Below are 18,800 nucleotides of genomic sequence, written 5' to 3' on the forward strand. Positions count from 1 at the left end.
GCCAAGACATCGATTCTAGCGACCGTCTGTTAAGCACTATCAGTGATTTTCTTCACATAATCCTCACTGGAAACGTACCTACAGAAATTAGACCACTATTTTTTGGAGCGTCGCTTATAGCGTTAAGGAAGAAAAGTGGTGATATACGCCCCATCGCTGTCGGTAACGTTTGGAGACGCTTTCAGCTAAGATAGTATGCCAAAGAATTAGAGAACCGTTATCTACTTTCTTGTCACCACATCAGTTGGGAGTGTGCGTTCCTCATGGCCCATGTCGCCCGACTGTATTATTCTCATCCCCACAAACAGGAGAAAATTTTCTTGAAACTAGATTTCCGGAATGCATTTAACGAAATTAACAGAGACTCTATGCTTACAGCCGTTAAAACGCATTTCCCTTATATATACACCTTCATACATCAGTGTTACTCACAGCCTAGTCATCTATTTTTTGGTGAAGATATCATACTCTCCCAACGAGGTGTTCAACAAGGCGACCCCTTAGGACCTGCCTTATTTGCGTTAACACTTCACTCTATTGTCAGAAATATCAATACGGAGTTAAACATTTGGTACCTCGACGATGGGACTATAGCTGGAGACAAAGAAGATGTCCTCAAAGCTTTGTCAAAGATTCGTACTCAATCTCGTGACATTGGATTACAGCTCAATTTCTGCAAATGTGAAGTCGGTTTCCTGGGAGTCTCAAACGAACAGGCTAACACCCTTTACTCCCTTTTCAACGAAGTTGCACCTGGAATTCAACTTATATCATCCGACAGAGCCTCCCTTTTAGGTGCTGCGCTACACACTGATACTCGACGCATTTTGTTATTGGACAAGATATCTAAATTAGATCTCTTCTTCACTCGCCTATCTAAGATATCTACCCACTCAGCTTTTTATCTCCTACGGGCCTCATTAGCCATTCCTAGATTGCTATATTTCCTTCGTAGTTTTCCATCCTGGCATGAGACAGATCTTTTGGAACAATATGATGAATCCATCCGACATGGACTAGAATCTCTTCTAAACTGCTCTCTCACAGATAACTCATGGCTACAAGCATCTCTCCCTGTGGATCACGGAGGTCTAGGAATTCGTCGAGCCCTTGACTTGGCTACTCCATCTTTCCTTTCATCCATGTATAGCTCTATGCCTTTGATCACTTCTCTTCTTCGCCAGGATATTCATCAGGATTCAGAAGCTGAGATAAATAATTGTATCTCCCAGTGGATATCGTGCGGCGGACTGGATCTACCCGATTTTGATAAGAGAAGTTTTCAAACTTCATGGGACGCTTCTCTTATAGACTCCAGATTATCTTCTATTCTTCAGTCCTCCACCAATCCTGAAGATAAGGCACGTCTTCTTGCTACTTCTTCCCCTGAAGCAGGTGCCTGGTTACAAGCTATCCCATCTTCATCCCTAGGGCTGCATCTTCCCGACGAAAGTTTTCGAGTCGCTTGTGCGTTACGTTTGGGAGCAGATGTCTGTGAACAACACCAGTGCCCTGCTTGCGGAAGTTTAGTGGATAAGAAAGGTATACATGGCCTATCATGTGTTCACAGTGCTGGCAGATACTCTCGACACTCCACTGTTAACGATCTCATTATGAGAGCCCTCATCTCCTCTGGAACGCCTTCCGTGAGAGAGCCAATAGGGTGTAGTCGCTCTGATGGCAAGAGACCTGACGGAATGTCTTTGGTGCCTTGGAAACGAGGGAAGGCTTTAATATGGGATTTCACTTGTACTGATACCCTAGCCCCCTCTAATCTTCCTTCATCGTCCACAAAAGCTGGGACGGTTGCAACTCGCAGAGAATATGAAAAGAGACGAAAATATAACAACCTCTTGGACAAATACCACTTCGTCACCATAGCCATTGAAACTTGTGGGTCCTGGGGTCAGGAAGGTCTAAACTTCATTAAGGAAGTTGGACACCGCATAACTATTAACACAGAAGACACCCGAGCCTCATCCTATCTTATTCAAAGAATAAGTATGGCTGTGCAAAGAGGGAACGTAGCCGCGATACTAGGAACTCTCCCTCCGGGAAAAGCTTTGGACGAAATTTTCCTTTTGTAATCAATCTCCTCTCACCAAACTCCTTGTGGCATTCACTTCGAAAGTTTCCAATTTTGGACAGAATATTTTATGTTACAGAAATAGCTACATTCCTCATCAAATAATAAGTATATTTGATTGTTAAAGTTTAAATGTAAAATAACTAGGCAAAAATCGCTTTATTTGTGATTAACAATTTATAATATATGGACTGTAAGTGTTTATGAATTTTTAACTGAAAATGGTAGTAATCTGTTTTCTAAATTTTTTGCTTTGCAAAGGAGTCCAGAAAGAATTGTAGTTTTATGATATGACAGTTTATAAAAGGATAATGGGTCTGATTGTATATGCAAGACTTTATCATGATGTGTAAATGAGGTTTCTAAGTAAAACGTTTAAATTTAAAACAAGGTTGACTTAAAAAGATGCAAAAGAGGGCAGTTTCTCCTCCTTTCCATTTGTACTCCAAAACTTTACACTTAGACAAAAACCTTACAGAAACTAAAATATATGAGCAAAATAAATATTCATTCTGTTACTTGTAGTAATACATAAAATCTCCATTAGTATTTCATTGTAATTTCATATTTATTTGTACAATACATCACAGGAGTTTTATTCTAATTCTTCCATAACAGTTTGCAGGTTTTTTTCCTAATCAATCAATTCTACATTTTTTTTAGCTGGATTGCAGGTATGTTTGTAGTGCAATTTCCTTTTCATTTTTGGAGTTATTTTTAACTAACATTAAAATGTAATGGATGAGGTCAAGGTGTCACCCCCATTGAAACAATACGTACGCTAATCATTTATAGAAAGATACTATGAAACCCTTAAGCCAGTGGTTCTCAACAGGTATGTCACGACACATTGCTGAGTCACGCCGTCTCATAAAGTGTGTCACAGGATTTCAAAATTTAACAATCAATACACATTAATTATTTAATAAAAATCAATTTTGAGATAGACTGTATCAGTTAGAGCCTCCAGCGACAGCAACAATGCTTAGTAATACCCAGAGTTACCACTTCATAGAAATTTATAGTCTTACACTACTATAATTTATGTTATTTTTAATAAAAAATCAAGTAAGTGTGTCGCGGGTTCAGTAAAATGTGTAGTCAGTCCGAAATGGGTTGAGAGCCACTACTCTAAGCTATGCTAAATTTCACTCACTCTTTCTTAAATAACAATAATACAATAAGTCATGTAAATCAGTTATTTCTATTTTTCTGAAGCGCTCGATTTTTGAGTTCGCGGTCCCGAGCTCGTTTCCCGGCGAGAGTGTTTGTCTCGGACACAATTTCCGGTCTGATTTCGATCAATAGATCCTACCTCATAACCTCCTGATACGGTTAAACTGCAATCAACCAATTAATACGTTTAACAAACTTTTTAGAATTAATCGTATCTAAGCTCCAAAGAAGATGATATTTTTTAGATGAATGTATATAACTGTGTAAATCTTGTTACTACCGCATGCAACATAAATGATGTAATAAGTTCTACTAAATGCAACTACTAGAGGATCACGCGAAACGTTCATTTATAAATGAACAGGCTTGTGTTTTATAATAAGGATTAGTTAAGAATATGTTAATATGTTTGCCTAGATTTTATGCAACCCGTAAATCTTAAATATTTTGAGGGTTTCATATTTAGCGTTACGCGAAACATAAATCTATGAATGAATGGGATATGGATAGCCACCGTTTAAGTCTCCGTTATACATTAAAATGATAACCCGAATTGATTCGATTAACGAACTTGCCCGAGATATTTGTTCTAGTTGTCTATTGCAATAGTAATAATAATAATAATAATTTCAAAAATCTCTTTTGTTCAAGTTATCGTGTGGAGTGACTTACGCACGGACGTACTAACATTACAACCTTATAAGGCACACTAGCATGATCCTAATAACATTACAATCTTATAAGGCATATTAGCGTGATACTAATAACCTGGGCCCGGATCTTGTTGACCTAAAATTTTCTAAAAAGTGACCTATAAAATGACACTAAAATTCCTGTAAAATGACCCTAAAATTCACAAAAATTGACCTTAAAATTTACGTTTTTTTTAAAACGTTTATTTCGGTAAACATTGTCATTTTTTGAATGTCTGTTGGATTTTAATTACCATTTCTCATTCTCTAAAGTTTTGTTTCAGTTAGTTACAGTCTATTGATCAGTCCATTGTATGGCATTGTACGTATTGAAAGCCTCAATTCACTCCCGAATTGAAACTAGGAGCACACTTAAAGAATAGAAATTCGCAAGTGTAGACTGAATACATGAGAATAATAGATTAAAAAAAAAAGTGGAGTCACTTCGATAAGTAAGACTATCCATGGCTTTGGATTGATTATTTTAACAAAAGAAACGCTGTCCAAAGCATAAATTATAATTTTTTAAAGTGTGTTTTAAGCTTTGGTCACCGTTTCTTTTGTTTGAAAAAAAAAACTGTTTAAAATCTCTGTAAGTCTTCTAATCCACTGTTAGTTATTCTCGTGATCACATCCTTTGTGGTCAATAATCCAAAGCCATCTATTTGGACACGTACCAATCCTTACCCCTAATCAACCAGCTACAGCTTAGTGTTCAATAGCTTTTTAGAAATGCAGTTTTCCACCCCAATAGTCAGAAAGCAGGAAAAGATATAACTTCGTATTTTACAAATCCGTAAACAGTGTTCATTTTAAGTGTTTCTTATGTAGAAGAAGAAAGATTAAAAAGACCATAAGTGACCTGAAAGTTACCTTAAAATATTAAAAAATAACCTGAAACTTCAAAAAGGCAAAAAGTGACCAAAAGTTGACCCTAAAACAATACACTTTTAGAACCTTGAGTTGACGGATAACGTTTTTATTTGAAGCTGCTTTGTCCTGTGCGTAACAGAAAAAAGTTGACTTGTCAACAAGATCCGGGCCCTGCTAATAACATTACAATCTTATAAAGCTCACTAGCGTGATCCTTTAAAAAAATACAATCTTATAAGATGCACTAACGTGATCCTAATAACATTACAATCTTATAAGGCTTACTAGCGTGATCCTAATAACATTAAAAGCTTATAATGCCCACTAATATGATCCTAATAACATTATAATCTTATAAGGCGCACTAGTGTGATTCTAATAACGTTACAATCAGTAGCGGCTCGTGGAATAAAAGGTAGGATGGGCCAAGCTTCAAGACAAATACTTTATGGTTTTACTACTACTGCTGCTGCTGCGCTGCTACTACTACTACTACTAGTGTATTATTATTGTTACTATTAAGTGAATTGCTTAAAAAACTCGAAATTGCAGCCAGAAAAACTTATCATACTTACACGTTAAGTATAATCATAGGGCAACAACACTATGTCCGCCAGTTTTGAAACATCAGAAAATGTACCGTATCTGTTAAGTCAGAAATAGTAATAAATCACTTTTGTTATTAATTGCGCAAAGAATATCATTACTCTATGTGGCCGGTAGTTCGGATTTGAGCTTTTCTTTGTTCAGCATCGGATAGGAACAGGATACAAGTGTTACGTCATTTTCCGGGAAGGAATATTTAAATGTGTAAAAGTTCTGAGAGTTCAGCTATTGGAAACGCGCGTAATATTTTTTGACACGCGTACTTTATTCATTTTCCTACAACCACACGAAAACACAGCAGGAAATATAGCACAAAAGACACTAAGAAGATGAACGTCTAAACTGAGGGGGGACACGCGCCACGCTGTTGATTTGGATCCCTTCAGTAGAAGTAACACAAGAGAGCAAGGTCAAGGGACAAAACAACTGAAAATGCGGAATCAACAACCTCTACAGACAAAACGAATTTTGGCAACAAGCAAGCTGTGATGAGGGCCTACGATTCTTGGCCTATGAGATCTATATTCAAGCTGCGTTTTCACGTTGTTCGCCACACGAGTCAATGCGAGATGATACCAAGTCCACACTGAAACAGTCCAGACTCTTTCTGCCTTTATTTTGTACTGACCGCGTGAATAACGTGCCCATAAGCGTAAGTAGTACATGGAAAAAATGATTTCAAGGAGTCAGAACTACTGTTTTTGGTTCAGAGGGAAATTATAGCAACAGTACTTGCAGAATAACTTTAAATACGTAAATTTTTCTATGTTAATACAAAAACGCTGGGAGAACCGGGCCCATCGGGGCCCCTTATGACGGGCCGCCTCTGGTTACGATCTTATAAGGCTCACTAATCTTATAAGGCCCACTAGTGTGACCTTAATAACATTACAATCCTATAAGGCTTACTTGCGTGATCCTAATTACATTACAATCTTATAAGGCCCACTAGCGTAATCCTAATAACACTACAATCTTATAAGACTCACTAGCATGATCCTAAAACAATTACAATCTTATAAGATCGACTAGCATGATTCTATTAACATCACAATCTCATTACTTATCATGAGTAATGGTGTTACGTGAAATTCAATATGGCAGATCCTAATAACATTACAATCTAATAAGGCCCACTAGAATGGTCCTAATAACATTGTAATCTTATGAGTTGCACTAGTGTGATCCTAATAACATTACAATATCATAAAACTCACAAATCTTATAAGGTCCATTGGCATGATCCTATTAACACTACAATCTTATAAGGCCCAAAAGCATGATCCTATTAACATTACAATATTGAAGGCTCACTAGCGTGATCCTTAAAAAAATTACAATCTTATAGTATCCACTAGCGTGATCCTAATATCATAACAATCTTATAAGGCTTACTAGCGTGATCCTAATTACATTACAATCTTATAAGGCCCAAAAGCATGATCCTAATAACATTACAATCTTATAAGGCCAACTAGCATGATCCTAATAACATTAGAATCTTATAGGTCAACTAGCATGATTCTAATAACATTAGAATCTTATAAGGCCCACTAGCATGATCCTAATAACATTATAATCTTATAAGGCTCACAAATCTTTTAAGGTCCATTATCATGATCCTATTAACATTACAATCTTATAAGGCTCACTAGCGTGATTCTAATAACATTACCATCTTATAAGATCCACTAACATGATACTATTAACATTACAATCTCATTAGTTACCGTGAGTAATGGTGTCACGTGAAATTCAGTATGGCAGATACTATCATATTGTTAAATCAGTCATCATTGAATTAATTTTAAGATGAGTGTCCTATGAAAAAGCTCAGTGAGAGGATTCCAAAAATTATACATTTTTTTGTAGTTGATTGATTTCTTTTTTCCATTTGCGCCCTTTATGGTTAGCAAAGTTGTGCAGGAATCAGAACTACATTTTAAAATGAAGTCTAAACCATTGTAGTGCGTTTGTTGGTATTCCACCTGAAATGGACCTCATACAAGAGAAACCCAAAAATAACCGGAATCGTACTTCCGCGCATCATGTACTTTTAATACAAGGTTGCGCCGCTATGACACTGTGTGAGAACCTCTTCTAAGTCACACTTGGCTTGACTGACATTCAGCTTGAAAGTATTATCACACCTGATGTTGTCATAGTCAGTAACACTCTGTTAACTAAATTTAACGTGGAGATACTCAGCTTGGTACACAGTGATCACTTATTCATCCTTCTTACAATAACCCCATCTGACACTCATACAATAGTACCATGAGTTTCCGGCAGGAAATACAATTTTGCTATAGCAGACTGGGTCAAATATCGTATCTGCATTTCTGAGCGACTTCTTCTACAAACACTAATATCACATCTTGGGATAACATAGATATCGTCTCTACATCTTTACGTAACTTCATCGTCAATGCTACCATGCGTGAAATCCCCAAAAGTAGTTTGCACTTCAATCGACCTAGTTTACCTCCTCATGCTCTTATACGAATATTTAGACAAATACAGGAGAACTAAATATCATAACTTTCTACTGATTCATCGCAAATTTCAGTGAATGATCAAACATTATATCATCGCTCGGAACGGGGTGGGAGATATGGTGGCTCGATGGTAGAGCACTTACTTCTGCTGCGTATGTTCTCTTGTTCGATCCGTGACCAAGCAAGTTTGTGATGAACAACATCGTGTTCGTAGATTTTCTCGGATTACTTCCGTTTCCACATTTCATTTTATTAATTTTACCATTATCATTCACTTGCCTTAATCATCCGTCTCCCTTAGCCTTAAGGACATAATCACTTGGCATTAAACTGAAAAACACTCAGAAACAACTAGACTGATGAACTTCTTGCAATATCAATTATGCAATAAAACAAACCTAATTCTGCAATTTATTTAAATGACTTATTTACCATAAACACGGATCACAGTATCCTATTGTTGTTGCTGACACTATATGTACCAAATTTCACATAAGTAAATCCCCACGCTGAGCGGGTTTGCATATCCAGGCTCCTAACTATGAAAATATTTACGATCACTCCAACCCCAATCATTTCACAGATTCAACCTGTTGTATAAAAGTTATTAGGACATAAAATTGAATGTAATTTATACGAAAAACCCTTTTATGCATTGCAAGATCTGTAACGTCCAAATATTCACCACAAACTTATAGTTGTATCGACATAAACAAAACAAAAAAGTGTGGAGCAGGAAACCACTTTACAACACAAAAGTCAAAAGAGGTCACTGAAGACATACGAACTGGTCGAGCGGTTTGGGTGACTAGTCTGTCAATCAGAAGTTTATGTGTTCAAACCCTGTAGAAAATATTCGTTTTGTTTTTTTCTTAAAAGTGTGTTCCTATTTTCATCAGAGGACTGAGAACATTTCTTTGAATAAATCTTTGGAAATTACTTTTCTCTCAAATTCGATTAGAAGCGAACATTATATGAATTGCTAATCTAAAATCCACAGCTGAGAACAAAATATTAAATATGTTCAATATGTCATTATTATCATTTGATTTGTAATTAAAAAGTAATTATAAGCATTGACGATTTCAGAAGATTCTCCCCGGTAATGGTCAAGATATGAATGAGAAAAAACTGATAAAACATTATTAGTCTACTTTGAGCATGATCGAAAATAACTTATGGCCACGAAGGGGAAATTTATGTCGACAGGGTCTCAAATTCTCCGACGGGTCATGACCTGAAATTATCATTGTTTGAAAGGTTTCCTTAACAAATAGAATATTATATTTATTTCTCCTTCTACGTTTTGAAATGGAAAAATCATAATTTTAAATAGAATTATAATACGATAAGCATAAAGATTTATACAACTAATGAAGTAAATATCCTTGTGTAAGTTATCGATTTCTATTCGGATTAAAACTCGAATATTCGTTTGCATCACATTTTAAAGTAAATCCTCTCTATATATAGTTCCTACTGGAAAGCATGTTTAACTCCAATTACTTAATCAATATTTTTAATAATATATTTTTATTGTAATACTCTTACTATTCAATGTTGTATGCACTTAATTTCCCAAAGCAAAACCTCACAAATGTATAATTGACTAGTAAATATTATCAAATAAATTATCATTTAGTTTACGTAAACATTGCATCGCCTGATTTGAAACTTCGTATTTTAAATAATAATAATAATAATAATAATAATAATAATAATAATAATAATAATAATAATAATAATAATAATAATAATAATAATAATAATAGTAGTAGTAGTAGTAATAAAATCATAGCCATATCTTTATCAGAATTTCAGGCTTAGTCAATAAATGAATTCAACATAGTCTCTATTCGAAGCTCTATTTAATCGAATCAGATAGAAATACGAAGAGGAACTTCGAGAACAGATAAAAGAAAAATGTTACTTTGGTGGGTTTGGATGTAACTTTTAAGAGTTAGTTTTTTTTTTTTTTTTTTGCAAATTACAGACAAATACCTTGGACACTTTTTTCTTTTCTTTAAGTTAACTGATTCACCGAACGTATCTGACATATGAGTAACTTGTCTCTATATTCTACTTGGTTATACACGTTTTACAATCTTTTCCATTAACCTTGAACGACAAGAACACGAACACAAAAACATCCACATAGGTATGACAGTTAAAATTCCTAACCTCCCCCACGGGGAATCGAACCCGGGACCACATACACCTGAGGCACACGTGCTAGCCACTAGACCAGCGGGAAGAGCAAATAAAATGTATTTTGTAGTGTCTGAAGTTTATAGCTATTTCACCCTGTTGTAGTATGTTTATTGATTTTTTAATGTTTACCGTATTCGTTACTTTGAGGAATGATATATATTATTGATATAGGTTTTATTACATATTCGGCCATAAATATTATATAAATTATCAGAATTATTCATGATCTTCCATGGAAATTCACTGGTGCATGCGCAGTAGACAGACAGTGTAATTGGAAGATGAGTTCAACAGAGATTATAGGGCTATATTCCGCCGATTATATTTTATTTAATAACTATTTAGAAGAGATAACGAAAACGAGTCTACATAATGAAGATGGAATTTCCGTAGAAGATAGAATGGTGAGGTGTATACGGTTTGGGGTTGATATGGTTGTTGTTGTAGAATCTAAAAAGAAAATTAATAAGATGTAGAAAACTTGAGAAAGGCTTGTGAAGAATATGGGATGAAAATAAATGTTAGAAAGACAAAATCCATGGTGATTGAAACGAAGCGATCGGTGTGAAATATAGAAGTAGGAGCGGGAAAAAACAACAAGTGATTAGTTTTCGATATCTGAGTACTATTACTAGTGATGATTTGACATGCGAACGTGAAATAAAAGCAAGGATAGAAATGGCGAAAAGAGCCTTTAGGATGGAGGAAATAGTATTTTGAGGGGTATGGTGGCAGGGAAGAGAGGGAGAGGACGAATTAGACTATATAGAAACAGAATTAGGCTATTGGCGATATCAAAACAGAAAAATCGTATGTGAAGATGGAGAGGTTAACAGAAGATCGTGGAGCATGGCAGCTTCTCAGCTGCGGTAAGTGACCCGCTGGTAATGGCGGAATACTTCTGGTATAATGATACTGATGATGCACAGTAGGAACAGAAATATCCACTTTACTGTCATTGCTAATACGAATCACAATGCAAATTTCTACAGGTTGTCAAAATACCTCGCTCTAAAAGCTGTAGAAAACTATCTGTTACTATGCGAGGGAAAATCATAGGTCGAGCAACAATTAGACAAATTGCCATTCAGATAGCTAGGGGTATGAGCTGTGACGAGAAAACAGTGAAGAAATTGATTTAGCGGTATGAAGAAGGTAGTGAATATTTCACATCTTGGCCAAGAAGTAGGAGACCAATAATAATAATAATAATAATAATAATAATAATAATAATAATAATAATAATAATAATAATAATAATAATCCCAGGAATTTATATTTATTTCCAGCAAAACTTTTGCATACCCTCCTAGTGCAATATGATGTTTTTGTAAAACGGCAATTATAAAATTGTCAAGCTGAATTTGAAAGTCATAATAAGTAGTGCTTTATTTACTTATTGCACAATTCTTTTATGCCAGTAGCTTTCGCCACCTTACTCGCTCTTCATGCTTACTCAGGAGGAAGCTGCAGGTCCCTAGGTTGGGAACTACTGCTTTCCACCAAGGAATTCAGACAGCCTGTTAGAAATTTGCGTTCTGACCAACATCAGAAAATTGTGTTCTTCTGTTTCTACTGCGCATGCACCAGTGAATTTCCATGGAAGATCATGAATAATTCTGATAATTTATATAATATTTATGGCCGAATATGTAATAAAACCTATATCAATAATATATATCATTCCTCAAAGTAACGAATACGGTAAACATTAAAAAATCAATAGACATACTACAACAGGGTGAAATAGCTATAAACTTCAGACACTACAAAATACATTTTATTTGTTCTTCCCGCTGGTCTAGTGGCTAGCACGTGTGCCTCAGGTGTATGTGGTTCCGGGTTCGATTCCCCGTGGGGGAAGTTAGGAATTTTAACTGTCATACCTACGTGGATGTTTTTGTGTTCGTGTTCTTGTCGTTCAAGGTTAATGGAAAAGACTGTAAAACGTATATAACCGAGTAGAAAATAGAGACAAGTTACTCATATGTCAGATACGTTCGGTGAATCAGTTAACTTAAAGAAAAGAAAATAGTGTCCAAGGCATTTGTCTGTAATTGAAAAAAAAAAAACTCTTAAAAGTTACTTTCAAACCCATCAAAGTAACATTTTTATTTTACCTGTTCTCGAAGTTCCTCTTCGTATTTCTATCTGATTCGATTAAATAGAGCTTCGAATAGAGACTATGTTGAATTCATTTATTGACTAAGCCTAAAATTCTGATAAAGATATGGCTATGATTTTACTACTACTACTATTATTATTATTATTATTATTATTATTATTATTATTATTATTATTATTATTATTATTATTATTATTATTATTATTATTATTATTTAAAATACGAAGTTTCAAATCAGGCGATGCAATGTTTACGTAAACTAAATGATAATTTATTTGATAATATTTACTAGTCAATTATACATTTGTGAGGTTTTGCTTTGGGAAATTAAGTGCATACAACATTGAATAGTAAGAGTATTACAATAAAAATATATTATTAAAAATATTGATTAAGTAATTGGAGTTAAACATGCTTTCCAGTAGGAACTATATATAGAGAGGATTTACTTTAAAATGTGATGCAAACGAATATTCGAGTTTTAATCCGAATAGAAATCGATAACTTACACAAGGATATTTACTTCATTAGTTGTATAAATCTTTATGCTTATCGTATTATAATTCTATTTAAAATTATGATTTTTCCATTTCAAAACGTAGAAGGAGAAATAAATATAATATTCTATTTGTTAAGGAAACCTTTCAAACAATGATAATTTCAGGTCATAACCCGTCGGAGAATTTGAGACCCTGTCGACATAAATTTCCCCTTCGTGGCCATAAGTTATTTTCGATCATGCTCAAAGTAGACTAATAATGTTTTATCAGTTTTTTCTCATTCATATCTTGACCATTACCGGGGAGAATCTTCTGAAATCGTCAATGCTTATAATTACTTTTTAATTACAAATCAAATGATAATACGAGGGCTGCTATATATATTTCTGGCCTAATAATGAAAATACGAATATTTATCAACGAAAATGGTTTTATTGTTTTTCAAAATATTCTCCATCAAGATTTATACACTTTTGCATGCGCTCAAACCAATTTTCGAAGCACTTTTTCCACTCCGATTGAGACACCTCCAAAACATGGTTTTTGAATGCTTCAACAGCATTTTCTGGCGACGAAAATCGTTGACCACGCATTTTTTTCTTGATGTGTGGGAATAAAAAGAAGTCATTGGGTGCCAAGTCAGGGCTGTACGGCGGATGACCCATCACTTCGACGTTTTGGCCGGTCAAAAATGCGCTGGTTTGAGCCGATGTGTGAGAGCTCGCATTGTCATGGTGCACAATGATTCGTCTTCTCTTGTTCATTTTTCGAATTTCTCCGAAGACTTCAGGCAAACAAATGGTGGTGTACCACTCAGAATTGACCGTCCTACGTTGCTCAAGCGGAACAGTCGCCACATGACCAGTTATGCCGAAGAAACAGGCGACCATTTGCTTCGAAGTGCTTCTTCCACGAACAACTTTCGTTGGATTTGGCTCGTCTTGGAAGACCCACACGGTCGATTGCTGTTTTGTTTCGGGCTCATACGCATAGATCCATGATTCGTCACCTGTGACGATCTTATAAACGTCTTTTGAAGCACCGCGATCGTATTTTTTCAGCATTTCTTTACACCAATCCACACGAGCTTTCTTTTGAGCGATTGTCAAATTGTGCGGGATCCAACGAGAACAAACCTTTTTTACGGCCAGGTGTTCATGCAATATCGAATGTATGCTGGTGGAAGAAATGCCTAGGCATGCCTCTATCTCACGGTAAGTCACATGACGGTCTTGCATTATCAGTTCACGTACGGCATCGATGTTTTCTGGCACAACGGCTGTTTTTGGACGACCTTCACGGAATTCGTCTTTGAGCGAGCGTCGGCCACGATTGAATTCGTTGTACCAGTTTTTCACAGTGCTATAGGATGGTGCTTCGTCGCCATACAAAGATTTAAGTTCATCGATGCACTCTTGTCGTGATAATCCACGTCGAAAGTTGTGAAAAATGATCGCACGAAAATGTTCACGAGTTAATTCCATTTTTTTGCCAAGTTGATTTCTTCAAGTACCTGTAAAAGAAAAAAAAATTGTCGTAAGTCAAAAAGTTCTGAGTACATTTATGCTACAAAATGTCAAACTTTCCAATGGAAATGTCAGATTGCACCTGGCAACACTTAGTGTTGCCTAGGCCAGAAATATATATAGCAACCCTCGTAATGACATATTGAACATATTTAATATTTTGTTCTCAGCTGTGGATTTTAGATTAGCAATTCATATAATGTTCGCTTCTAATCGAATTTGAGAGAAAAGTAATTTCCAAAGATTTATTCAAAGAAATGTTCTCAGTCCTCTGATGAAAATAGGAACACACTTTTAAGAAAAAAACAAAACGAATATTTTCTACAGGGTTTGAACACATAAACTTCTGATTGACAGACTAGTCACCCAAACCGCTCGACCAGTTCGTATGTCTTCAGTGACCTCTTTTGACTTTTGTGTTGTAAAGTGGTTTCCTGCTCCACACTTTTTTGTTTTGTTTATGTCGATACAACTATAAGTTTGTGGTGAATATTTGGACGTTACAGATCTTGCAATGCATAAAAGGGTTTTTCGTATAAATTACATTCAATTTTATGTCCTAATAACTTATATACAACAGGTTGAATCTGTGAAATGATTGGGGTTGGAGTGATCGTAAATATTTTCATAGTTAGGAGCCTGGATATGCAAACCCGCTTAGCGTGGGGATTTACTTATGTGAAATTTGGTACCACCGATGCAGAGAAAGCAACAGCTTTCGCTAATCATTTTGATGTCGTCTTCATCCCTTATCCTACTCCGCTCTTTACACATCCATTATCAGTCTTGGCTATCCTACCCGACCGTTGTTTATAGGCCTATTTACCATGGTAAATAATCTTGATGCTACTGAATCACTCTCTACCTTGATGCTACTGAACCAATCTACTGCAATTACTAGTAATGATGTTGTTGATGATCTCCATAATCGACATAATACAGCTCTTTGGAGCAGATAATATAATTTAACAATCAACTTCAATAGGCCCTATCGGTATTTTGTTCTATACGGCTGTTCTCACTAAAGCTTTTTTTTCACTATCTTGTGAAACCTCGCCTAAATAGGTATTACTAAAACCACATAAAGATCCTACCAACATTCGCTCCTACTGACCAATCATTCTCACAAAATGTTGAGAGAAACATTGGAACGAATTCTGGTCAAACGACTCCGCTCTTATCTACTTACACGTTCTCTTCCGTCATATACATAAGCCGGGTTTTGACCGTTATTCAGTACTGCTGATTAACTTTTGAAATGGTCTAGCTATGTTATGAACCGTTTCAATAAACGCCTGCCTTCTGTACTAATTTAATTTGATATTGAGCGCGCATTCGATACGTGAACCGTTCCGCCCATTAATTTTCGGTACAAAGAAAAGCGTATTCTTATCAAAACTTCTTCTATATCATGTTCTTCAATTTAAGGAAAATAACTTTAAAGTTTTCAGACATTTCACTCATATGAATTGTTTTCCAGGGCTCCGACTTCTGGGAGGCAAAGATCAGAGGATGGTTCTAAAGATAAGGAAGCAGTGAGCTACCCCATTTTGGATCTGATCGAAAAATACGGCTTTGCAGCACTTGAGGATCCAACGTGCGAGAACAGAATCTTCTGTGAAATGGCAAGGCTTGGATCTCGCCCGGAGGCTAACGTTGTCCAGAAGTCATTTTGGTACATGGCCAATGAGTAAGTATATTAAACAAAGCAAACCTATATCATAAATTAGACATCTCTGTTTCATTGTTCATTGTAAAGTTAAGAAACACGAATGTAACCCCACATTGCTACTGTACTTCTATTTATGTATAATTTTATATTTCACAAGTAATTCTAGAAGATGCCGAAAGTTGTAATACATAGCAGTTAATGAATATTTTATGACAAATTTCTTAGTATAGGAGATGGCAAATTTCATAGTGTTAAACTATGAATTAGAGATATTAAAGATTTATCAATATCTCTTTCCGGAAGTTTAGTAAGTTGCATTCTAGAATAAAAGAGTTAAATACAGTGAACCCATGGGCAGTGTCGGATTTACGTATAAGCTGAACAAGCTATAGCTTGGGGACCCCAAAAATTTAAAGAAAAATTGGCTGTAATGTAATTTCCAAATAATAAGAAAAAACAAATAATATAAAACGCACATACAACAACGATGTTTTGTATTGTTATGAACTAGTCACTTATGAAGCAAGTAATGGGGCCTCTGTTATCAAGCCTCGCTTATAATGGGCCCCCTGTTTCCCAACTCTGCTTGTAATGGGACCTCTGTTTCAGCGCTCCGCTTGCAATGGGACTCCTGTTTCCCAGCCATTACATTTAGCTACTTTAATAAGACTTCACAGTATAAGTGTTACGATACCCTGTATTTGTATGCTGATAGAACTCTACTGCTACCAAATATACCATCTATGGTATATTCTTCAGAAACAGGTCGTGTATACTGATTTGTGTGCAAACTATTTTTTGATTCTTTCGCACTGTTATCATCAGATGGGTTTTCTGATTGGCGTAATACCTAGTTAATTCAAAGTCAAAAACTCTAAAGACCATAGGACAGATTTATTAGTATATCTTATAAGGAAACGTATCCAAACAATTAACTGCAAACTAGCAGAATAGACACATAATGAACGACAGTACTGGAAACAAGTTCTTTTATGAGTTGTGGCAGTTTTAATTACTCTGGTAGAGCGTGATTTCCCTTTCAGAGGAGATGAGAAAGTATTTGATTCTCCCTACAATGGTAATTTTCTTGGACTACTTAAACTTATTGCAAAATTTGATCCTGTTTTTAGCAAACCATATAAACGAATATGGAAATAAAAAATCGGTGTCACACCTTATCTTTCTAAAAGAATATATGATGAATTTATCTAAATGGTGGCGTTGAAAGTAAGAGAATCAATTTTTGATTATTTAAAAAGTGCAGAATACTTCAGTTTATCTGTAAATTACACTCCTGACGTATCCCAAGTTGATCAGCTTATTGTTATTGTAAGGTATGTCTCATCACATGATGGATTCCCTATTAAACGTTTTGTAACCTTCGAGGGGTAGCCTCTCAGAAGAAAGTATAGCTAAGATGGTGCATAATTATCTTACAAATGAATGTAAAATTGATATTAGTTAAGTGTCGAGGACAGTCATATGATAATGCTGCCGATATGTCAGGCAAATACAAGGATGTGCAAGAAATAATATTAAATATTGAAGATTAATAAGTATGCTATGTATATTCCATGTGCAGGCCATTCCTTAATTTCTTGTTGGTAGAGCAGCAGTTAACTGCTACTTAGATGCAGTAAACGTTTTTTGAAATTATTCAACAAATATATGATTTCATCATCTACACATAGATGGGCAGTGCTGTTGTCAATTCTTTAAAGACGATTCAAAAGTTCCAAAGTCTTTGTCAAAGACTAGCTGGGAAACTCACTCAAAGCCCACAAGTACAGTACTTGACAATAATTTCTGCATTGCATCGGCTTTATATTGATACCACAGAGAAGGATGAAACAAGATATCAACCCAGAAAACTTTTGAATAAAACGGAGGAGCTTGAACGTATGGTAATGTTATATGTTTGTAGTTATTTGCTGCATGAATTTTACGAAGTTAGTCAATCACTGCAAGACACCAAAACTTGCCTCGATATATGTAGTAAATTGTATGTTTCACTGTAAGGAAGCACACTACAGGAATAGCAGAAGAAGATCTAGAAGAAGGCATATAGGTGAAGATGAAAATGATGCATTGGATGTCCTTGAGTCAAGAGAGAAGTTCAGAATCGAAGAATTTGTACCTGTGATAGATGCATTAGAACCGAATCTGACACAAAGGACATCAGTATACTAAAATACTGCAAAAAAGTTTTCATTCCTAACAAAACTAGTTTCTACAGAAGAAATTCGTGAAGGAGTACGCCAAACATATCCTTAAGATATGGACATGAACCCATGTCAGGGGACTCAAACATTTTCATCAAAATATTAGACATAGTAAAAGCCATAAACATGAGAATCTGACATCAGGATCTGAATCAAGTAATATTTAATGACAATGTCCAATCAACATTCCCTAATGTAGAAGCAATTCTGAGAATGTTCCTTTGTATTATGATGGAGAAAGATCCTTTTCTCTGCTAAAGAGGGTAAAGAATGAATTTAGAATAACTACGCCTCAGGATGAATTATGTAACCTCAGTCTCATGTACATAGAAAGTGACAAGTTATGCAGTTTATCATTTGATAATATCATCAATGACTTTGCTTTGGCAAAGACAGGAAGAAAATCATTCTATTGTAGATAATGTTTGTTCATCGCTTGTACACCCAATATATAACGAATTATGATAAACTTATAGAGTTAAATGAGTATTGGGCAAATGTATTAATATACGTTCGTAATTTGTCTCATTAAATATTTTTGTTATTTATATTTTATATGAATATAACATATTAGGCCCTACTAAAAATACCGTCTTTTATACCAATTAAGTCA

At 35.3% G+C, this 18,800-nt stretch overlaps 1 protein-coding gene across 1 annotated transcript in view; it reads left to right on the forward strand.

The window, feature by feature from the left end:
* LOC145661068 (uncharacterized) overlaps window positions 1–18,800 on the forward strand; it is a 47,516-nt gene that overhangs the window by 21,507 nt on the left and 7,209 nt on the right. The window contains exon 4 of the mRNA XM_081726510.1: window positions 15,774–15,983. Within this exon, the coding sequence (XP_081582636.1) occupies window positions 15,774–15,983 (210 nt within the window). The remainder of the gene's footprint in view (window positions 1–15,773; window positions 15,984–18,800) is intronic.

This window comes from Thermobia domestica, chromosome 9 (assembly GCF_964235325.1).
Source record: "Thermobia domestica chromosome 9, izTheDome1.hap1.1, whole genome shotgun sequence".
NCBI lineage: Eukaryota > Metazoa > Arthropoda > Insecta > Zygentoma > Lepismatidae > Thermobia > Thermobia domestica.